Source organism: Theileria equi, assembly GCF_000342415.1.
Source record: "Theileria equi strain WA chromosome 2 map unlocalized gcontig_1105316255051, whole genome shotgun sequence".
NCBI lineage: Eukaryota > Apicomplexa > Aconoidasida > Piroplasmida > Theileriidae > Theileria > Theileria equi.
The window spans coordinates 1,489-24,122 of record NW_004668231.1 but is presented as its reverse complement, the minus strand read 5'-3'; the positions used below and the strand labels follow the sequence as shown (position 1 = coordinate 24,122).

Below are 22,634 nucleotides of genomic sequence, written 5' to 3'. Positions count from 1 at the left end.
TATAAATTATGTCAAATATGTATATACAATGAAATCAGGATTTTTATTGTCTAATGAACCAAAGGTTTCTTTATTGACAAAGAGAGATTCCAAAAAGGACGAATCTCCGGGCCATCGCAAGGTACGCTCTAACCAGTCATATATAACCAAAAATCACATTAAACACATTATTTAGTATCGGTTAGATGATTTAGAGTTCGAGAGGAACATAGGATCCGGTAATTTCTCTCAGATATGGCACGTTACGTTAAAGTCGGACCCAAATACATCATACGCCCTAAAAATTTACAATATAGTAAGAGAACATTCATATATACTCATGTGAATACAAATAAATTTGCACATTTACAAATTACTCATCTATAGGAAACTGTTAGCAACAAGAATCAAGTAAAATCGGTACAACAAGAACGAAATGCTCTATTAACCCTGAACGAGCCTGGAAATAAACATGTAATAAGGCTTGTAGATACATTTAGGGATGATATGAATGTATACCTCTTGTATGAATTCTGCAAGTACGTTTCATAGATGAGACAAAAACCAAGCATTTACACTTGTACACTTATTATTAGGTACGGTGAACTTTGGGAAGAGATAAAATACACTGGAATCATTGATGATGATTTAGCCCGTTTCTATATCCTACAGCTTATAGATGCTATTGAGTATATCCATGCTCGTGGTTTGGTCCACAGGGACTTAAAATGTGAAAACGTTGCTATATCTGAAGGAAATACACTAAAAATCATAGACTTTGGATCTTCAATATATTTGAACCCGGACCAAGACCCTGATCCAGAAACAAAGGCGGATGACACAAACAAGGTTGGACATCACAGAACACGTCGTTCATTCAAGCACTATGTTGGAACACCAAATTTCATGCCTCCTGAAAGTATATCAAATGTAGACAGTGGAAAAAATAGAGATATTTGGAGCTTGGGATGTTTGATATATCAAATGATCGTAGGAAGACCCTGCTTCTATGGGTCAACTCCGTATTTTATTTACAACAGAGTAAAAGCTAGAGATTTAAGGTTTCCACATCATGTAAATCAGGACTGCAGGGACTTGATAGAGCACTTGCTAGTTATTGACCCTGAACATAGACTAGGTAGCAATTGTATATCAGAAATCCGAAACCACAAGTATTTGTTAGAGTTTACTTTTCGGCTCCACAAGTGCATAGACAATATTCCAAACGGAGATTCCGACGTATCTGCAACTCATAATGAATCTACACCAAACATTGAGATTACGGAATTAATGAACGACCTGAGCCTAAAACCCAACGACAGCACAATCTCCCAGGATAATCACAGCACTACTAAAATACACACCGAGGAGGAAATAAAAAACCATGTACAATACATCGCAGAATACATCAAAGGTTCAAAATGCATCGCACAAGCCAAGAAGATGTGCAAACGAATCAGCGAGACAATGCTGAAGATTGAGGAGGACAGAGAGTCTGTGAACAGAAAACAACATGAAAAGGAGTATCAAGAAAACATGGCAGCCCTCGGGAACACAGATACCTACGGCAAGTACGACGAATGGGTGCTTAAATCTTTAAAAAATCTAATGTTTTGGCTTTATGACGAAACCAAACAAGAAATTTTAGAAGAAGTTAAGGAAGCCGATTCATGGCTCAAGCGATCATCTTGAGCGTTGACGCATTTTTCTTCTCTTTCTCTGCAACCTGTGGGTCCTCTTCTTCTTCCACTACAGATGCATGAATTGGTGTATACTACTACACAGTAAATATGCACGAATATTCACCGTCCGAGACAGCGGATACAGAAACATGACAGGAGACAAACCTTCCAACGCATCTTGGCGTGGGCTTTCTTATACCTACTTGCTCCGTGAGACATCTTTCACCTACAAGAAATACTTGTAATCCATCATAGTCAATAGGGCAAAGGCGCACATATTGTCAGAAAAAGGGTCCCAGTACAAGGACACACTGCCGACCACAAAACCTGCGTAAACCGCCAAGTTTTTGGAAGAAAACAAATTCAAATTCTAGATATAAACTTACCTTTTAATATAAAAATATTAAAAAATGAAAAATAGGATTAAATTAAAGAATAAGGGATCCTTCTGACACCCTGTTACGGGTTTCTACCCCATCGCCCGGGCATCCCATAAACTTGTCGCTGTACCGTCGACATGACAGAGAATGGAACCTAAGAAGTTTATGAAGCTGTTGTCTAAGGTACTTTTATGGTCAATTCTACGGTTTTAAAGCCTTTGACCTGTATTAACAAATACACAGTAGAGCCTATATTTCCAGACAATGTATACGTTTTATACTCCTGATTCTAGTTGATCCAAAGACCCATCTCCATGGTCTGTAACATAAAGTCTCCTGAAAACCTGTTCGCCGCCAGGCTCTAGTCACGAATAAGGTGTGGTGTACTCTTTCCCCTCTAATTCTGACAGTTGCGCAGATTTCACGATTTCTACAATTTCCTTATTATCTATCCTAGGTACTGTTTTTGGTTGAGTCATGTCTATCATCCGTATATTAACTGGAGTCTCGCAGCGCCCTGTATACACTAACTTGGTCTGTTGTTTTCACAAATAGTCTCTACACACCAGTTTATACAAAGACTTGTGTATACATCTAGAATTATTAAGGGCTAATTCGCCAGTGTTTGTTCTATTCGCATCTATAGAGTTGTAGCAGCTTAAAATGACAGAAATAAACGTGGATTCTGACGACTTGGTTGAAATTATAGATCTTTCAGATGATACACACTCTGAAGACGATGATATCCAGGTAGAAGATCTCTCCAAAGGCCCTGAGGAACCCGAGGATGCACATTCCTTAGACAATGGACCGAACAATCCAAATACTGACGGAAATGTGATATTAACATCGACAGAAGAACAAGTATATGATAGACAAATCAGACTCTGGGGGTTAAAGGCTCAGGAAAGGTTCTATACACTTGCATGTATACATAAACTTGCCACAAAATATCATCACATACAATATCCAGAATAATGAAGTCACATGTTCTCTTTTTGGGGAAAAATGGAATACAGGAAGAGGCAATGAAAAATCTACTCTTGGCAGGTTAGAATCATATTAAATAATACATATACGAACTGTCTCTAATTCATACATCCAATTATAGGAATGACCATATCCCTAATAAATGATCATATCGTTACTTCGGATGATGTTAAATTGAGTTTTTTTCTCAAGGATGAGGATATTTACAAATATCACTCAGAAGCTCTCTGCAATCGCATGTCGTACATGACTACCAAGAAGGATAGGATAAATGGAACCGTATCAAAATTCCTCAACGAAGATTCGGACGGGAACTACCAAGTTGAAAGTTTGGATGCGCTAAAAAAATTCAATGTTTTGTGTATATCGGCCGAAGATTATCCTCTACACAAATTGGTATGTAATTTTCATCCTACTTTGTCTCCAAGTTATGCACCTATATAAGCATACAGGAACGCGTCAATGAAGTCTGCAGAACATTAGAAATTGCATTTTTTGTCTCAATGTCTTGCGGGATATACGGATATTTTTTCATGGACCTACAAAACCATACGGTGGAAGAGCTATTCAATAAAAACGCAAAAAGTCTAACCATAGAATATCGCAAGCTATCCGATGTATTCAACCAAGTTAGGTTTCCAAAGGGATGCAACCCCGTCATAAAGTCTATATTTGGGCTAGTCTCATGTATAAAGATGGGAAAAACACAAGATGAAATGGATGATTTATGCAAAAGAATTTGTGGAGAAATTGGCGCAGATATATCAACTACCACGTATGTACGAGAGTTTAAAATGTTAATTTTGCAGCTCAATGATACAAATGCACGGGCAAGGGTTCCCCGTCACATCCAGTATACTAGGAGGGTATTTAGGTACGTTAAATATATAAATCCAATCTCAAATCTTCATACACATACAATAAAACATGCAGCTTTGGAAGTACGTAAGTATGTTACAAAGCAACATGAAACAATCCCCAATTTTTGCGCTTTCGATATGGATACATCCACAGTAGCCACGGCTATGTTATAATAGATTGACACATAGTAATTTAGTTTCGAGACATATGCCTGGTTAAGTCAGTGGTGAAGGAACATCTCAAAATATTCGTTCCCTCTTTCATTGTCTCAGAAATCCAAAATCCTAGTGACCTCCAGAATCCAAAGTCTTTAGTAGGCCAGTGGTCTCTGTCTTGTTCATACTGAGAATATGCTTTGTGATAGCCATTGCCAGCTGGAATTATAACAACAGAAAGTGCATAATACATGAGCATGCATGAACACATTAGTTTTGTATTCATGCTATCAACATTGCTCATGGGCTTTCCGGTTAGTGGGTCTATATTGGCACTTTTCTGATATGGCAGTGCCGTTAATCCAATAGACCTACCAGTAACAAAGCTAACACCAATCATTGTTGTCAGTATTCCCACGAATGTCGCATTGTTTTTCATGAGTTTGCAGACTGCCAAATTTGGATAATGAAGAATGAGAAGAGCAACAAGAATTGCGAACAAATATGGGATAAAAATGAGCCACGAGAACCTCCATCCCCTCTTCTCTCTCCAGTCACATTGCGGAGAGTATTTCTTTAGGGAATCCACATTGCATACTACGCAATTCAAAAGAGGTGGTATCGTGCGAATGAACACGCTAACAAGGTCTACATAGTAACCACGTGTTGGATCTATAAGTTTGTACGGGACTATAGCGGGATAAAATGCACAAAGGAACGCTATTGATAGTCCAAACATTAGCATGAATGGGTACCCCCGCTTAAGAGCAAGCCAAAAGTCCGTGTTTCTATTTGTGGGTTCAAGAGTCTTCACAATGTCCTCTGGAATCTCGCTCATCATGTCAACTTTAAGTCTTGTTAATACTGCGATTAAAGTGTTACTATCCATTTCTTGGCCATCGTTTATTCTGTAGCCAAACCATTTTGAAACAACTGCATTGAAAAAAAAGTAGTCATAAGTAGACACTGAGATTTTTTTGTCTGTACTGCACTCTGTAAGGATCTCCACAAGGAGAGCTGTATCAGAGTCATTTGTATAAACGGCGACTTTGCGCAGTGTGCCAGTGGGTAGCGTAACTTCTCCAATGGGTACATTTTTATTCGATAGATTTAATATTTTAAAAGGTTTTACACCATCCACAGAATGCTCATACCTTTTGAATCCCTCAACTTTGGGCTCTTGTTTTACCATGACATCAACGCTTTGCTCACCAACCTTGCATGCATAGTTGGAGGTCCTTTCAATCTCTATGCAAATTCCATCTGATGCATGCCCCGTATCATGGTAGCAATACACCCATAAGACGGCAGCTAAAAACGACGCAGTAACGGCTATGGAAAGCTGACCAGTCACAAGCTTAAAGTCAATGTTGGAAATGTTATACTTTGCAACAATATGCCTGAATATTACGTGGTAAAAAAACACCCGCAATTCAGACACAGGAATGCCAAAAGAGAAGAGTGGAATGTTCTTTGGGTCAACTGAGGGACAGAGCAGTTGGTTGGTGCCGAGACAAATCGCAGTCATAACCAGCGCCCAGTAGTAGAAGGTGATATTACCCGTTGCTCCTCCACAAGTATAAGCTATTAGTACCAGCGCATCAAAGACGAATGCCAAGACTGTTGTCAAGATTGATAGAAAGTGGTTGTACTTAGTCAGACCAAACTTTGGAGCTACCCACAGCAGATACAGAGACATTATAACGGCTGAAATCGCAGCCATGAATGTGATTGAGACATTTGTTCTGTTGACAAATGTGCCAATTTCTGTCCTTTGGAATCCAAATCTTGCAACAACATAGTAGGATGTGGAGAATAAGAGGAATGTAGGCTGCAGTATGTTGAACCCAATTAAAAACATTACTACCTTCTTGCACAGCTCCTTCGTCCTCGCCATGTTAAAGGAGGTGTGCATTAAGTGGGTTTTGCGTAGACTTCCATGTGAATGAGGGCCCTGGGAGATTTACCTGAGCGAATGATTCCTATGAGGTTGGAAGGAATAATTCTTGCAATGGGACTAATGCTTTCTAGTCCAGGATCCAGGCTGGTCAACCGACCTAATACATTAGTATACAACCATTATAATGGTGTTTAGAATGCACAAATCTACGTGAAGAGGTAGAACATGGCAACGACAACCTTGGACATCTTCCTCCAAGTGGGGAAAAGTATTGGCCTATAGCTCTCTGTTTTTGTGCAAGAACAATTGAATGGAGGAATATTGAGTATATCTCACACCTGTTAATAGCGTTATAGCGCTGAGAATAGTGGACCTGTGGATTGCGAGCCTCAGTTGACGTTCCAGTTTGGAAGAAAGGAAGATGGAGGGATTTTGTTCCATTCTTCCGGATATTGATGACATTTCATAACATATAAGTGGACATGGATTTCTTAATATTGCTGATTACTCAATGGTTTCCACTATAGTCTTTTAATGCGATCAATGATCTCATAGACCTTTGAATATGGATTAGTGTCACTATCATACGATTGATATTTCCACTCATCGTTGATATCTTTGATGTAGAAATGTTTTCGGAATCCATCGTTTTCCTCTCCAGATACAATTACCTTCAGCAGTATAGGTGCAGTCCAGTGTCTATAGAAATAGACAAGGATGGCCTCTACGTTCTCGATATTCTTTGGTAAATTGGTCTCTTTGCCGTTTTCTACAAACTTGTTTACTTTGAAACCCAAGAGTTTGCGAGGGTAAGGATAGTGCGCATATTCCTCGAGCTCCTTTACCACCTCAGTACCAAAGACGTAAATGTCCGAGTTGCCCGAAGTAAGATAGTCTCCCTTTCTGGATATGTCAACTACAATATCCGGTTGAATGTCCATATTTCTGTTTAACCTTTCTTCCTGGAACATGGTCCTTGCTAGTGACATTGTGAAAAACTACGATATGGAAGTAAACTATGACGCTTATATTATATATGTGTGTTTGTAGCTATTTCAATGTTGATTCACTAGAACAACAATTTTAATTTCATGCACAACGCACTAAAAAAATTGAAAGCCTTTGATTCACCAAAATCGACTAAACTGTTAGATGCGCGATATGAAAGAACGATTCATGAAAGTGTGGAAATTAACAAGATTTCTAGGGTGAATACACTACAGAGTGTTATATGTCACTCCCACAATAGACATAACTGTCCCTTGTAAATATTTATAGGATGTTGATCAAGGAGCCAGTAATTTATTGTCTCAACATTTTCTATCAAATATAATGGAAATATTATGCGCATTAAATGAATATTATGGTTATCTATCCGCGGAAATATCGTAAACCAACACACTGTTGACACCACCCTATAACTCTTCTTCCTCGTGCATGCAAGGAATTGCAGAGCTTCATCGACGGGACACCGGTAGTGCTAGATATGTAATTTATTCTAGAGACATTTTAGCGTATCGGCTACTCAAAATTTTGTCCACCTTTCAATCCTCCAAGGCATAAGTGGTACCATGTGAGGTTATTTATTTCTTTATAGACACACAAGATGGGTAGCTCCAACATTCAAAATCTCTCAGAACAAACCATATTTGGAAGGATGTATTAGGGCTATTAATTTAATTACCTTTCCAGGACGAGATTTTGTATGCATTATACTTTTTTGCATTTAAAAAATGCAAAAGATAATAGTATTCTCCGTGTAGTAAAGGAGCTATTTCAGTGTGGACCATAGGGATAGAACAAATATATCGATTCGCAAAGGGTATAATGTGGATTTATAGACGGAATAATGTCAACTATACACTGCACACGCTGCAGAGGATGATGCTTTTATACGGCACCAAAGTACCACATTTCAGATTGATATCAAGCAATGCTAACGTTCCACAACTTTACATGGAAATCACGGCGATGTGGATACAAACACTTTGTAAACGGAGGATGAATCACTCAACTAGTATTCCTGGACTCCATTTGGGCAGTTGCCTGGACAAATGAACAAATGTGTGACACATGAACGTGCGCAAATATCGTCTATACTCTAGTCATCCGTTAAAACGAATATTGATTTGGAATCCAGAGTTCATAGGGAGGGACGCTTCTGGGACCCAAAGGTGAAGAAACTGACTGCACACTTTCGACATTAGTGAATTAGTGATATAAAAAATATTCTGGACTGTAAACTGCGTCCAGGTTGGCTAGGTGAGGGATTTTACGAGCCGAAGGGGCCCGGAATGCAAAAACGAGGTAGAGCCCACTCGTAAGCGGAGAAATGGGCACATGAATGGTAAATAAAAATGCCATTATAAATATGCAAAGTATTATGAGCGATAAACTGTTTCGATTCTAGGATTAGCAACTCTTTGTTAGGAATCTTCTGGTAGAGTCTAAATCTTGGGGATTTTTTGGCGATAATAAAACACACACGCCTTCACCTTAAAATGTAAGATTAATATTTTAGTGAGCCTTTAAAGTCATATAGATGTTACCTGCGCAGTTTGATCGTCTCTAGGAAGGAACACATTCCCCATGCATTCTCTAAGATTGCACCTTCCACGCACTTGGCATTTTCTGGTTTGGAGGTATTTAATTTGCCAAAATAGGCATGAATGAAGATCTGATAATATAACTTGGTTTATATGCATCTCTATTTGCGGCTTTGGATAATTCATGGGCTCAGGAAGAAAAGTTTGAACATGAAGGATACTCCATTTGTGAATGTGTAAGATTCTTAATAATGACCTCTGAAAATTCATACATTATGAGGTAATTTCTTGTTACTCTCTGTTCTGAACGCATTCTTCTTTGGCGTATATTAACATATGGACTACGACATGATTTCCGAGGTCCCTATGGAGGATCAGCAAACCCGTTCCAGGAGGTCAAAATTTGTCTTTTCCTTGCTCAGTCTGGCAACATTTGTTGAGTATTTCAATGCTCAATTTCTGTTTGCCTCAATGAGAGGGTTAGAAAAGTCTCTGGGTTTGTCTCCAGAGAAGTTGTCGCATTTTGCGATGGCAGAAGAATTTGCACTAGTATCATTCATCCCAGTTTGGGGAGTGCTCTCTGATATCTATGAGCTAAGGTATCTGCTCACGATTGCAGTGTTTGTGACCGGGTGCTTGTCAATAATCTTAAGTACTGTCTCTAGCTTCGGATTCATGTTGCTGATACGCCTCTTCAAGGGTGCCACAGTCGGCAGTGTGACTCCTTCAGCACAAAAGTATATAGTAACAAGAAAGGATATAAGTATAGGATTGGCGTTTGGTATCATACATTCCACGGCATGCATCGCTAGACTTGTATGTTCTGTTGTTGTTACAAACTTTTCATCGACTGTATTTTTTGGAATATATGGTTGGAGAATATGCTCGTTTATTTTTGGGTCATTCTGTATCCTAGTTTCACCATTTCTCATGTTAATGCCAAATATTAACAGGAGACCTAGGGGCCTTGATGCTGATCGGAATGTTCCTCTAATGTTACGTATAAAGCACTTCCTGGGCTTTTTGTTTACAAATGTCAAGGAAACATTCATGACAAAAACATCTAGGATATTGCCAATTTTGATTTTTATTGGGGATGGCCCGTTTATAGCAGCCTCGTTCGTTACACTCTATTTTCAATATATGGGTTTGTCTGATTTGAAAGCAGGTCTTTCAACCGGTCTATTAATTATCGGTAGTATCTTTGGTGGTGTTTTAGGCGGTATGTGCTCGGATTATTGCCATGCAAAGTCACCAAGATATGGAAGATTGTTATTTGGAGCTGCAAACATGGTAATAAGAATCGTGACATTCGCTTTGATTTTTGGAGTGATCAATATTGATAACATACAACAACTTTATCCTTTCCTTGCCGCATTATTGATGATTAACGGAGCTACATACATAACACTGAGCTGTGTGGACCGTGCTATTTTGGCAGATGTCGTCATGCCTTCTTGCCAGAGTTTTGCGGTGGCATTCAATGTAGCTATATCTGGTATTGGAAGCAGTGTGACTTTTACTCCTTTGCTGGGTATGCTCACAGAGCGTGTATATGGCTATCAGCCTATACAAACCGATTTGAGAGATGCACCAAAGGAATTGATCATAAACAACGGGATTGCTCTAAGAAATTCAATTACGATAATGAGTATGGGAACAACAGCCATGCTCTTTGTTCTATATTTACTATTATGTAAGTCTTTTGGAAAAGATGCAGAAAACATTCGCGAAAGAGCGATCTTGGAAAAGGTTTAGCATAAATACAGTATCTTTATATTAAACATTTTACAAAGTTCAAAGGAAACATTAATTTGTACAGTTAGAGTTCTTTTAATAAATCGGATAGTTTTTATCAAGGCTGTTTCCCTTGATGCGTGGAAAGTATCTTGGGACTATTTACACTATAATCTCCATAAAATGTGGAGTTTCTCAGTTTGACATTTCTAAACATGTAACCTTTACGATTATAAAGGTTTTTATAATTACTATTTGTAATGCATGTACATTTATAGCTGTTTAAAATACTGGGAGTATCTTTGGCAATCATTCAAAATACGATTATTATGACTTTGTTTAAACATGCATGATTATTGTTGCCATTTCCAGCAATTTATTTGGAGAGAATACGTGCCACTGATACATCAAATAGATGAAGGTATCGCTAGAATATTAGAATTTGGATTTAAAATACAGAACTTTTGATTATATTCTTATATTTACAAAATAAAGATGACGTAGAATGTCGTTTGAAACGATATCATATGAAGCAGTATAGAAGTATGGTATTCGGGTATCTACAACTTATACGATATACCGCTCATAATATTTACAAGAACGTGACAAAAATAGCACATTTGCTTGGTTATATTTCTACATGCACGTTAAACGATGTGTCTTTACGGAATATATTGGATATGTGGAATTGGATTACATTGTAGGAAGTGGGCACATAATCCGCTAGCTTGGAGATCAGAGAATATTTCTACCTGTTTATACAAAGGTGTAATGATATGGAAGCTGAGAAATGTAGGTTTGCAAGCTAAATATGGCTGTGCATTCCCCATTACATATAACAACTCCCCATTTGAATCCTGTATTTAACAGCTACACCATCATCACTTTATATATACATTACAAAATGATTTTCGCTAAATTCGCATTCACACTTCTTTTTTCCCTGGCAACCTTTTCATTTGCCGCTGAGCTTGAATTGAGGAAACTCCAGGAAAGTACTGAGACCGATTTAGGTTTGCACGTGGCTCTTGAGACTAGTCATGAAATCGTCGTTGTATGGTTCAAACCATTTGTTGGCAAGGAAATTACAAAGGTTATTGGCGATTCGCACGAACTTTGGAAAGCTCAGAAGGAAGGCCACGAACTCAACGAACTCATTGTGCTTGCAAAGGTTGATGTCGCTGCCTTTGCTGTCATATCTGAATTGACAGAGCAAGGAGGTTTGCTTCACCATTACCTCGAGCTTGATCCAAAGGGTGGTGTTAGGAAGGAGTATACAGACTTCCCAGCGTTCCTTAGGCTTATCCTAACCAGTCTTCATAGACTTGGCGCCGTTGAGGCTCTAAAGCCACCATACCCGGATGTACCCTCTCATTTCCTCCTCCGTCACCTAAAAATAGCTGGAGAGAAGGCTGCCGCACAGGTTAGTCATGATGCTCCCGATGCTCCTGCTCATTAAATCAGGAGATCTTTTAATGTTTATAAATCCGTTTTATCGTTCTTTCTAGTTATTCATGTACATGAGTATCATGTAGAGTAGTTTGTATGAGTTAATACGGCACAAATCACAATTACTGCATTACAGAGTGTGTTGAGTATGGGTCGTTAGTGAATCACCCGTTTGTATGCGATATCTCCCATCTATTTCCCGGTGAATGTCCAGAGTATTGCTGACGATCCTGCCATTAAGACAACGTAGACCATTTGTCCTACGACAATCCAGTAGTTTATGTCAAGAATAGTGATTATGCTTGATACGATGAGAAATAAAATGTGATAAAAGAAGACAGAGATTGATATCATGGACATGCCAACAATGACATAAGGAACATCATCAACATATGTTTTAATACATGAGATTTGACTGAAGCCATAAATTAGAGCCGATAGGACGAGAATTGAATAGTAGAGAACGGAATTTTTTGGTTCGCTTCCAACTGCAAAGACAATAAGTAAGGTTAAATCCACTGTAAACAGAACCCATATGACAGTTGACATGAGATTCATATAATTCATGTGACCAGGATAGGCGATTGCAATAAGGAAGATGACTCCTATTCCAACGGTGTTGGCAAGTTTAATGGAGTTTCCAGTCATGTCAAACATACCGAGAGAGCTACCATATGGCAGTTTGAGCCTGTTAATGGCATAAGCACAAGCAGTCAGGGCCAAGAGAATGACCTGAAGCATGGTCATACCAATCATAAAGACAATCCATCTCCTTTGAGTTGTATTTTCATCTGTCTTGGTAGAGTCATCAGTAGCCATCTTGTCAAATTCCAAGTTTTTCAGTCATGAGTGTCTTTGGGGACAAGTATTAAGCATCCATTATTCAACTATCACCATTCATATTATAACATTGCAAATGAATGAGCAGTTTATGTGACTGCAGTATTGTAGAGTCGCTTCAAGATAAGAATATGACCAGGGTACTTTGAACTGGAAAGCAGTTGAGGATTCCAGTGGTCAGTGTCTCCCCATAGCAAGTGAGATAGCCCATAAATTCTCTCTAGTCATACTGCATTAACCGTAAGGATCTCCAAAGTATTCTTACTGTCTTTTTCTACAATGTACCTAGTTAACTGCTTACCTCCAGGGTCGCTCCTTCCACTAAATAAAAAACATCTGCAAGAAAGGAACTGAGGTTGGGAAGACTATCCAATCATCACTTTAGTTTCATCTATGGCTTCGTAGAATCTGGTGAGAGTATCTACCCTCTTGTCAGTACAAGTATCTTTACTGGTCCAGCTGGACAATTCTCCATTGCCTACTCATCTTAGCTATCGTGTAAACTAATGCGTAATATTAGTGTACAGGTTGAAATCTTTGGTACACTTCTATGCCCACAAGGCATTAATAAGTCCATATAATGGACGTGGTCCCAAACTAGGACTAACCATGGAGACTGTCCATAGTATCATTCAGAGACCCCTTTAGTCTCTCATACTTTCTGCAGTGTCTTTGTATTCTCTGGGAAGTTTTCCAGTATCTTCTTAATGCTCTCCAGACATGATTCTGGGTTAGGCGGTAGCTCCTTGTCAACTGACCAGCTGGTGCTATTAATAGAGTCTCGTCTGAACCAAGTGAACTTTCCTCCTACACTTGCCTTTACGTTGGTTGAATCAGCCATTACACAGACAAGAAGTGGTTTATCTGTGCCCTTGATGTCGAAAAAAACGAATGCTGTGGTTACACCCTTGAAACATGGTATGCCAGTCTGTTTATTCTGTCCGTCCATAAAATCGTTTATGGAAGTGTAATCAGAAAGTTTCCAAAAATCATGGTTAACAAAAAGAGGTTGTTTAACTAGTGTCATACTTTTAACACATTTTGGGCATTTGCAATTAGGGGTCTGTTTTCCATTGATATTGAAGATGTGAGCACCGTTAAGTTTGCAGTTTTGATTGTTAAGAGGGGTCTCAAGACGCAATTCCACCTTTTTAGGTCCAGTTTGACCGTCTTTGTTCCAGTTACCCTCTTTATCACGAGTATAGTAGTCATAGGTGTTGTTAGGCTTCTCAAGTTCAATGAGTAGAGGAGACTGGTACTCAGGGTCAAGGACCCAGTAGAATATGGTAAGACTAAGTACCTCGTCAGTTGTTGTAAGATCCTTAGTAGATCCTTCCCCCTTTGGTACTATGCCACCAACTCTAAATGTATCCTTGCCTCTCACCAGGTGAGTCAGTTTCACATACTTGCCATCAATAGTCTTTACAACCTCAATAGTCTCTCCACTAAAGGAGTCTATGTAGGAACAGTGGTCTCCAGTAGGTCCCTTGGAGGAGTCAAAGACGACTGAAGGAGCATAGGCCTCTGTGAGGAGTTCTCTGATCTTCTCATGGTTATCCGTACTACTTGGCTTGCTTCCATCTTTGACCTCAGTGAGTGTCGGGAGGTTAGAGGCAACTCTTCTGTACCACTTGCTGCCAGACTCGTCGGATATGCAGAGCACTAGTGGAGGACCATGTTCCTTGGTGAGGAAGAAGGTGTCAACTGAGGTCACCTTATTGGCAGTTGGGATAGAGATTTGATAGACTGAACCTTCTTTGAGCCTCTTTATGCAGAAAGGTGACTTGTCGGCACACTGATGAGTAGTCCTGTAGTATGATCCGTCGGTTTCACACTCAGTGGCAAGCACACGTTTAGTATCTCTGCAACCACGACAGGATATTCCAGTCCTCACTGACAAGTCAACTGTGTGTAGTCTGTTGATAGAACAGTTGAAAACATCGAGAGAGTCAAGTAGAGTCTCAGGGTTTATGAGTCTAGTCTTGGCCCAGGCACGACCCAAGATGCAGGGGTAGTAGAAATTGTTGACACCTCCAGCCTCCAACTGGACAACCAGAGGGTTCATGTGGTCAGAGTCACCACCACCGAAGTAGACAGAGATGTTGCATCCCATGGGTAACTCATTTTCGAATCCAAACTGGTAACACTTGTTATGGTAGATGCCACTGATGGTGTAGTCCTTTTTTGGGGTGTGACGAGTGACCTTGTATACGCCATTACCACCTGGATACTTGTCTTCCTTGAGAGTCACAAGACCATTGTCATAGTAGTAGTCGTTGTATTTGCCAGACTTCTTGGGACCATGAGACAGTTCCACGTAGGCAGTGGCTTTGTTGCCCATCCTCTTGTTCTCCTTAAGAGAGTGGTACGTCAGTTGGCAGTCTTGGTGTACTCGAATCCACGTAAAGGACAGTCTGGAGTTGGAGGACTCCCTGGTTGGAGTGGTAGGAGAATGACTGTACTGGAGACCCCATGGGGAATAAAGGTCCATTAATTTTACTATTTGCCATATCCTACTCCAGACTGACTACTTTAATGTATACATGAGACCATTGTGTACGCCTTTGACCATATATTGGTACCCTGACTAACCAGATGTGTTACCTATCCGTACTACTACTGTCCTACCATACACATCCCTCACTGCGTAGGTCCCTAGACCACCGTAGGCTTTAGCCGGAGGAAGTGATGAGAGTACATGACTGTAAGGAGCTTGTGTAACCATAGAGTCCCCCTTTAGAGGTAGTGTCTCCAGAGGGAGTACCCTCTCTAGTGGTCATCTACTCATCCAGTACTGTCTCCCTTAGTGTTGTTTCCAAGGATTAGTGAGGTCATTCTAGTGAGTGTCTAGTAGTATCTCCTGGTGTCTCTGGAGGTTGCCTGCTGAGAGATAGGATGTTGATACGCTCCCTTTGATTGCACTTAGACTCTCATGGAGTATGACTGTGGCAACTGGAGAACATGATGAATGGGTGGGAGCGGAGGAGGACTATCGTCATAAGCTCTTTATCCTACTGACCAAGTATCTACCGTAGAACTGGACTCCACTGAATACACCAATGAGTAGTATGATGGGTCACCATTTACACTTGCTGAACTAATAGGACAGTAGACTTTGGTCGTATTGAGATACCTCTGCTGGAGTATATAAGGTTAATGCAGTTTCCGAGGTCATGGTTTCCTACTTGTATGTAGTAAGACAGATAGTACGTCCCACTACCACTGCCAAGACCAGGGACTAGAATGCCAAGAACTCCTGGAGATCCCGATCAAGCAGTATGCACGGCCATTAACAAGGCCTTCTCCGGCCGAAAATGCCACTCTACTCTTGATCCTACTAAAGGTACTGGAGTACTAGACTCTGTTCAAGTACTTGAAGAGCAGACTGACTCTCCTAATGACAAGTCTACTATTGGTGGAGACAATCAGAACACTCAGGTGGGTTTGTGAAAGCTTAACATTTCCTACGCATTTGAGATTATGGTTGAAGAATCATGAACTATGAAGACAATAGGTGTTTATGATGTGACAGTGGACAATGTCCATTTCCATTCCAGGTGTCTCTTGGTGGAACCATTAACCATCCAGCCAGAGAGACCAACGTGGACCTTACGCTCTCCAGCTCTCAGCCAACCAATACCCAAATTATTTCGTGGTAAAACTCTTGGTGAAATGTCCATGTTTTGAGATGAGTCTGGTGACCAGGGAAGAGTAGATGAGACAATGGGGATGGAATCCATTCCCTGGTACTCACATCCTTGATTTGAGAGATGTAACTGACATATCCTTGATATCGTTAGTCATTGTACTATAATGTGAATAGATTTGTACATTAATCGCACATCCGGTTCTGTATCTGCTGTCTGGTGGCACATAGACAAGGCAGTATGGAGGTCCTAAGATTCAATGATGATACATAGACACAGGTGAATGCTCTCCAAACTTCTCAGGAAAGGCAAATGACGGGAGGTGGAGGAGGCAGTGGAACAGCCGAGGAGAAGTCTACCATCCGAAGGTTTGCCATGTTCATGGCAGGATTCTCGCTTCTACAGACTCTACGTGTTGCCATTACGGCGGGAAGGTTTGCAGTGGTTAGGTTTGGCATTCCTAGTGGACAGATTGGCATTTTCATCAACTCCATTCACCATTCCATGGAGACAGCTGGAGATGTTGGTCTCTTCCTAATGTCGTTGTACGTCCTGTTTAGTGATCGTAACAAGACTGCTGACTACATAGTATCCGTCATTGCCATTTGGTTTCTTTTTGTGATGAACTTGTTATTGATAGTGGCATATTCAGTTGGAGGTGAACGTGGATGTTTGACATTTTACTACTGGGTTCTCGTTATTGCTTCCCTAGGATTTGGTTTGGATGAATCTATATCCATTACCATTGGAGTTGCAGATGTTGCATACTTTGGTCTTGGTATGCCCCTCTCTGGTATCATGGCCTGTCTATACCATGCTGTATATCTCTACTTTGCCGAGAAGTTCCAGTGGTCTGACACATACTTTTGGATAGTGATTGGACAAATTGTGATATCAGCACTGGTTTCCGGTATTGCAGCTATTGTATGGACCATTGCGTATAGAAACTTCGATCCAGGGGGTACACAAGCTTCAGGAGAAGCTACCACTAGTCCACCTAGTGGGCCTAGTCAAGGGCCCAAAGGAGACTTACGGAACAGAGCTGGAAACGCTATATCTAATATGCTAATGTGTCTCTGCGGAATGAGTTGTATTTATGCCTTCTATCCAGCCATAGCACCGTATCAATTCGTGAGTCCAGAGGCTGGCCACTTGATAGATTTAGCCTTGCTATTCACAAGTGCCATTCCTTCTCTCGTTATTGCAGCTGTATGTTCATGGACTGATAAGGGTCCGGACAGACCATGGAAAGGTGAGTATGCATGGTGGCATGCGACATGGCTGTTTATGGTTCCCTATGTAACGGCAATGACCTTGTGTATCTTTGCTATCCACTACCCCAATTGGAGAAGCTCCAGGGCAATTTATGGCAACATATGGACTACAGGTGTGATCACAGTTACTCTGAAATGCTGTGAAGAGACTCTAAAGGGTGTGGCGAACAGCGGTGTTGGAATGCAAAGTGGTGATAACAAGGGTGACGGCCAACTGTCAGCTCTGAATGCTCTTACAGCCCAGTTTACCATGGACATTGTTGCATACATTGGCGGTGGTTATGTCAAGGCTATTACAAAGTACGATAGAGACAACTGGCCAACTAAACACTATGGATCCTGGAGGTCATTCGGATTTTGGTTAGGAAGTGCTCTTTCTGGTGGATTAAAATGTGTCCGTGAATCCTTTACTACGGATATTAGATCAAATCTGATAACTGGGAATGAGGTCTTGTTTATTGTTTATGCTGATGAGTAAATGTCAGAATGTTGTATTTAATGCAGCTTTAATATTTGTCTTTTATTTCAAGAGTTTCAGTCATTTTAAAATTCACTTTGTCAGGGCCTATTGAGGTCCGGTTGCATCTCAATGTCAAGATGGCAACGTAGTATAGCTCATCCCTGATTCATGTGAGGGACTATAATTTTTAACTTTTAGTAACGATCTGTCTTGCTAGTTGGTCACTTGGTAGGTGTCCATGGAGACTTATTCAGAGTACTCTTCTCAGTACTACCAGAGGTAGTAATGACCTACCGACGTCGGAGACTAGGTAGTTTATGACTATCCGACTGAAGGGAGGATAGAGTCCGAAGGACTGGCGTAAGCCTGAGCGACTATATGAGCGAAGTGAATAGAGGAGTCTTGCGAGTATAAAGAGTATAGGAGCATAGGCGACCTATGGGAGCCTCTGTAATCATTGGTAGATGGAGGAATGGTCTATTATGAGAACTGTTCAGTATGGTAGTCTAAGTAGTCACTAGAGAGATGAGGGAGTTACTGGGTCCCTCCTGGCCTCCATCCAGAGGATCTATATTAGACAGAATTTTTAGTGACCATTATTAGATGCACCTTTTAGCAGACATAGTGGTATTAGTAGGTCCATGGAGACTTATTCAGAGTAGTGTTCTAGTAGACTCTTTAATGGACTCTTATGGAGTGTGTCTCTTAGTGAGTAGTGAGTAGAGTGGGTAGTATCTAGTGAGTGTCGCTTGGTCTCCATCCAGAGGGTACCTTTTAGTGGGTCCATGGTAAGTAGTGTTATTGTAGACTCTTAGTAGGTGTCTCTTGATGAGTATCTTTCATAGGTACTTTTTTAGAGACTTTATGAGGTTCATTTTAGGGTCCATCCAGAGGGTAGATTTTTTATGAGTCATCTTATGGGTGTTTTTTAGTGTCGATTTTTTACATGCATTTTATGGGTCAGTTTTTTAGACAAGTTTTTTCATAAGATTTTTTGCATGCATTTTAGTAGTATCATTATAGTGAGTAGGTCATTTTCTAGGTACCTTTCTATACTGGATTTTTTATGGGTCAGATTTTTGTGGTGTTTTTTCTAGTGTCTTTTAGTAGTAGATTTTTATAGTGGATTTTTAGAGGGTCATCTTATGGGTGTCTTATGGAGTGTCAATTCTAGGTACCTTTCAGCAGGTCAGATTTTTATGGGTCATTACTAGGGTCCATCTTGAGTGTCGATTTTTTACATGCATTTTATGGGTCAGTTTTTTAGACAAGTTTTTTCATAAGATTTTTTGCATGCATTTTTAGGTTAGTCTTATTATGGTGTCTTTTAGTAGTAGATTTTTAGACAAGTTTTACTAGTATCATTTTTAGGTTAGTCTTAGTATCATTATAGTGAGTAGGTCATTTTCTAGGTACCTTTCTATACTGGATTTTTTGTGGGTGTTTTTGTGGTGTCTTTTTTAGAGACTTATTGGTAGGTCCTTCTCCAGGGTCATTTTCTAGGTACCTTTTTCTAGTGGATTTTTTGTGGGTCATCTTATGGGTGTCTTATGGAGTGTCAATTCTAGGTCAGATTTTTATGGAGACTCTTTTAGAGACTTATTGGTAGGTCATATCCAGGGGTGATTTTTGATGGTGTCTTTTAGTAGTAGATTTTTAGACAAGTTTTACTAGTATCATTTTTAGGTTAGTCTTAGTATCATTATAGTGAGTAGGTCATTTTCTAGGTACCTTTCTATACTGGATTTTTTGTGGGTGTTTTTGTGGTGTCTTTTTTAGAGACTTTTTTAGAGTATTATTCTAGTATCATTTTTAGGTTAGTCTTAGTATCATTATAGTGAGTAGTGCATTTTCTAGGTACCTTTCTATACTGGATTTTTGGTGAGTATCTTTTAGAGGGTCATCTTATGGGTGTCTTATGGAGTGTCAATTCTAGGTACCTTTCAGCAGGTCAGATTTTTATGGGTCATTACTAGGGTCCATCTTGAGTGTCGATTTTTTACATGCATTTTATGGGTCAGTTTTTTAGACAAGTTTTTTCATAAGATTTTTTGCATGCATTTTTAGGTTAGTCTTATTATGGTGTCTTTTAGTAGTAGATTTTTAGACAAGTTTTACTAGTATCATTTTTAGGTTAGTCTTAGTATCATTATAGTGAGTAGGTCATTTTCTAGGTACCTTTCTATACTGGATTTTTTGTGGGTGTTTTTGTGGTGTCTTTTTTAGAGACTTATTGGTAGGTCCTTCTCCAGGGTCATTTTCTAGGTACCTTTTTCTAGTGGATTTTTTGTGGGTCATCTTATGGGTGTCTTATGGAGTGTCAATTCTAGGTCAGATTTTTATGGAGACTCTTTTAGAGACTTATTGGTAGGTCATATCCAGGGGTGATTTTTGATGGTGTCTTTTAGTAGTAGATTTTTAGACAAGTTTTACTAGTATCATTTTTAGGTTAGTCTTAGTATCATTATAGTGAGTAGGTCATTTTCTAGGTACCTTTCTATACTGGATTTTTTGTGGGTGTTTTTGTGGTGTCTTTTTTAGAGACTTTTTTAGAGTATTATTCTAGTATCATTTTTAGGTTAGTCTTAGTATCATTATAGTGAGTAGTGCATTTTCTAGGTACCTTTCTATACTGGATTTTTGGTGAGTATCTTTTAGAGGGTCATCTTATGGGTGTCTTATGGAGTGTCAATTCTAGGTACCTTTCAGCAGGTCAGATTTTTATGGGTCATTACTAGGGTCCATCTTGAGTGTCGATTTTTTACATGCATTTTATGGGTCAGTTTTTTAGACAAGTTTTTTCATAAGATTTTTTGCATGCATTTTTAGGTTAGTCTTATTATGGTGTCTTTTAGTAGTAGATTTTTAGACAAGTTTTACTAGTATCATTTTTAGGTTAGTCTTAGTATCATTATAGTGAGTAGGTCATTTTCTAGGTACCTTTCTATACTGGATTTTTTGTGGGTGTTTTTGTGGTGTCTTTTTTAGAGACTTATTGGTAGGTCCTTCTCCAGGGTCATTTTCTAGGTACCTTTTTCTAGTGGATTTTTTGTGGGTCATCTTATGGGTGTCTTATGGAGTGTCAATTCTAGGTCAGATTTTTATGGAGACTCTTTTAGAGACTTATTGGTAGGTCATATCCAGGGGTGATTTTTGATGGTGTCTTTTAGTAGTAGATTTTTAGACAAGTTTTACTAGTATCATTTTTAGGTTAGTCTTAGTATCATTATAGTGAGTAGGTCATTTTCTAGGTACCTTTCTATACTGGATTTTTTGTGGGTGTTTTTGTGGTGTCTTTTTTAGAGACTTTTTTAGAGTATTATTCTAGTATCATTTTTAGGTTAGTCTTAGTATCATTATAGTGAGTAGTGCATTTTCTAGGTACCTTTCTATACTGGATTTTTGGTGAGTATCTTTTAGAGGGTCATCTTATGGGTGTCTTATGGAGTGTCAATTCTAGGTACCTTTCAGCAGGTCAGATTTTTATGGGTCATTACTAGGGTCCATCTTGAGTGTCGATTTTTTACATGCATTTTATGGGTCAGTTTTTTAGACAAGTTTTTTCATAAGATTTTTTGCATGCATTTTTAGGTTAGTCTTATTATGGTGTCTTTTAGTAGTAGATTTTTAGACAAGTTTTACTAGTATCATTTTTAGGTTAGTCTTAGTATCATTATAGTGAGTAGGTCATTTTCTAGGTACCTTTCTATACTGGATTTTTTGTGGGTGTTTTTGTGGTGTCTTTTTTAGAGACTTATTGGTAGGTCCTTCTCCAGGGTCATTTTCTAGGTACCTTTTTCTAGTGGATTTTTTGTGGGTCATCTTATGGGTGTCTTATGGAGTGTCAATTCTAGGTCAGATTTTTATGGAGACTCTTTTAGAGACTTATTGGTAGGTCATATCCAGGGGTGATTTTTGATGGTGTCTTTTAGTAGTAGATTTTTAGACAAGTTTTACTAGTATCATTTTTAGGTTAGTCTTAGTATCATTATAGTGAGTAGGTCATTTTCTAGGTACCTTTCTATACTGGATTTTTTGTGGGTGTTTTTGTGGTGTCTTTTTTAGAGACTTTTTTAGAGTATTATTCTAGTATCATTTTTAGGTTAGTCTTAGTATCATTATAGTGAGTAGTGCATTTTCTAGGTACCTTTCTATACTGGATTTTTGGTGAGTATCTTTTAGAGGGTCATCTTATGGGTGTCTTATGGAGTGTCAATTCTAGGTACCTTTCAGCAGGTCAGATTTTTATGGGTCATTACTAGGGTCCATCTTGAGTGTCGATTTTTTACATGCATTTTATGGGTCAGTTTTTTAGACAAGTTTTTTCATAAGATTTTTTGCATGCATTTTTAGGTTAGTCTTATTATGGTGTCTTTTAGTAGTAGATTTTTAGACAAGTTTTACTAGTATCATTTTTAGGTTAGTCTTAGTATCATTATAGTGAGTAGGTCATTTTCTAGGTACCTTTCTATACTGGATTTTTTGTGGGTGTTTTTGTGGTGTCTTTTTTAGAGACTTATTGGTAGGTCCTTCTCCAGGGTCATTTTCTAGGTACCTTTTTCTAGTGGATTTTTTGTGGGTGTTTTTTAGTAGTGTATTTTGTGGGTCGATTTTTTATGAGACTTTTTTATAGGTTGGATTTCTTGCATGCATTTTTAGGTTAGTCTTATTATGGTGTCTTTTAGTAGTAGATTTTTAGACAAGTTTTACTAGTATCATTTTTAGGTTAGTCTT

The 22,634-nt window shown here is 39.1% G+C and overlaps 9 protein-coding genes across 9 annotated transcripts, besides 1 other annotated feature; 5 read left to right on the top strand and 4 right to left on the bottom strand.

Annotated features, from left to right (window-relative positions):
* Positions 1 to 28: 28 nt before the first annotated feature.
* BEWA_044860 (protein kinase domain containing protein) lies at positions 29 to 1,671 on the top strand (the record flags this gene model as incomplete). Its single annotated transcript, XM_004833801.1, has 4 exons — positions 29 to 121; positions 176 to 295; positions 367 to 518; positions 576 to 1,671. The coding sequence occupies 4 exons, from the start codon at positions 29 to 31 to the stop codon at positions 1,669 to 1,671; spliced, it is 1,461 nt and encodes a 486-aa protein (XP_004833858.1).
* A 377-nt stretch (positions 1,672 to 2,048) lies between these two features.
* Positions 2,049 to 2,081: a sequence feature (AT_rich).
* A 372-nt stretch (positions 2,082 to 2,453) lies between these two features.
* Positions 2,454 to 4,070, top strand: BEWA_044850 (conserved hypothetical protein). The gene is made up of 6 exons (XM_004833800.1): positions 2,454 to 2,952; positions 3,015 to 3,091; positions 3,153 to 3,427; positions 3,484 to 3,806; positions 3,841 to 3,905; positions 3,965 to 4,070. Exons 1-6 carry the CDS (start codon positions 2,705 to 2,707, stop codon positions 4,063 to 4,065), a joined length of 1,089 nt encoding a protein of 362 aa, XP_004833857.1. The 5' UTR covers positions 2,454 to 2,704; the 3' UTR covers positions 4,066 to 4,070.
* Positions 4,071 to 4,084: 14 nt separating this feature from the next.
* Positions 4,085 to 5,962, bottom strand: BEWA_044840 (conserved hypothetical protein; the record flags this gene model as incomplete). The annotated part of the gene is made up of 1 exon (XM_004833799.1): positions 4,085 to 5,962. The coding sequence occupies one exon, from the start codon at positions 5,960 to 5,962 to the stop codon at positions 4,085 to 4,087; it is 1,878 nt and encodes a 625-aa protein (XP_004833856.1).
* A 506-nt stretch (positions 5,963 to 6,468) lies between these two features.
* Positions 6,469 to 6,936, bottom strand: BEWA_044830 (hypothetical protein; the record flags this gene model as incomplete). Its single annotated transcript, XM_004833798.1, has 1 exon — positions 6,469 to 6,936. The coding sequence occupies one exon, from the start codon at positions 6,934 to 6,936 to the stop codon at positions 6,469 to 6,471; it is 468 nt and encodes a 155-aa protein (XP_004833855.1).
* Positions 6,937 to 8,829: 1,893 nt separating this feature from the next.
* Positions 8,830 to 10,251, top strand: BEWA_044820 (conserved hypothetical protein; the record flags this gene model as incomplete). The annotated part of the gene is made up of 1 exon (XM_004833797.1): positions 8,830 to 10,251. The coding sequence occupies one exon, from the start codon at positions 8,830 to 8,832 to the stop codon at positions 10,249 to 10,251; it is 1,422 nt and encodes a 473-aa protein (XP_004833854.1).
* An 883-nt stretch (positions 10,252 to 11,134) lies between these two features.
* Positions 11,135 to 11,689, top strand: BEWA_044810 (signal peptide containing protein; the record flags this gene model as incomplete). Its single annotated transcript, XM_004833796.1, has 1 exon — positions 11,135 to 11,689. The coding sequence occupies one exon, from the start codon at positions 11,135 to 11,137 to the stop codon at positions 11,687 to 11,689; it is 555 nt and encodes a 184-aa protein (XP_004833853.1).
* Positions 11,690 to 11,871: 182 nt separating this feature from the next.
* BEWA_044800 (conserved hypothetical protein) lies at positions 11,872 to 12,498 on the bottom strand (the record flags this gene model as incomplete). The annotated part of the gene is made up of 1 exon (XM_004833795.1): positions 11,872 to 12,498. The coding sequence occupies one exon, from the start codon at positions 12,496 to 12,498 to the stop codon at positions 11,872 to 11,874; it is 627 nt and encodes a 208-aa protein (XP_004833852.1).
* A 673-nt stretch (positions 12,499 to 13,171) lies between these two features.
* Positions 13,172 to 15,010, bottom strand: BEWA_044790 (hypothetical protein; the record flags this gene model as incomplete). Its single annotated transcript, XM_004833794.1, has 1 exon — positions 13,172 to 15,010. One exon carries the CDS (start codon positions 15,008 to 15,010, stop codon positions 13,172 to 13,174), a length of 1,839 nt encoding a protein of 612 aa, XP_004833851.1.
* Positions 15,011 to 16,478: 1,468 nt separating this feature from the next.
* Positions 16,479 to 17,918, top strand: BEWA_044780 (conserved hypothetical protein; the record flags this gene model as incomplete). The annotated part of the gene is made up of 1 exon (XM_004833793.1): positions 16,479 to 17,918. The coding sequence occupies one exon, from the start codon at positions 16,479 to 16,481 to the stop codon at positions 17,916 to 17,918; it is 1,440 nt and encodes a 479-aa protein (XP_004833850.1).
* Between the last annotated feature and the right edge of the window lie 4,716 nt (positions 17,919 to 22,634).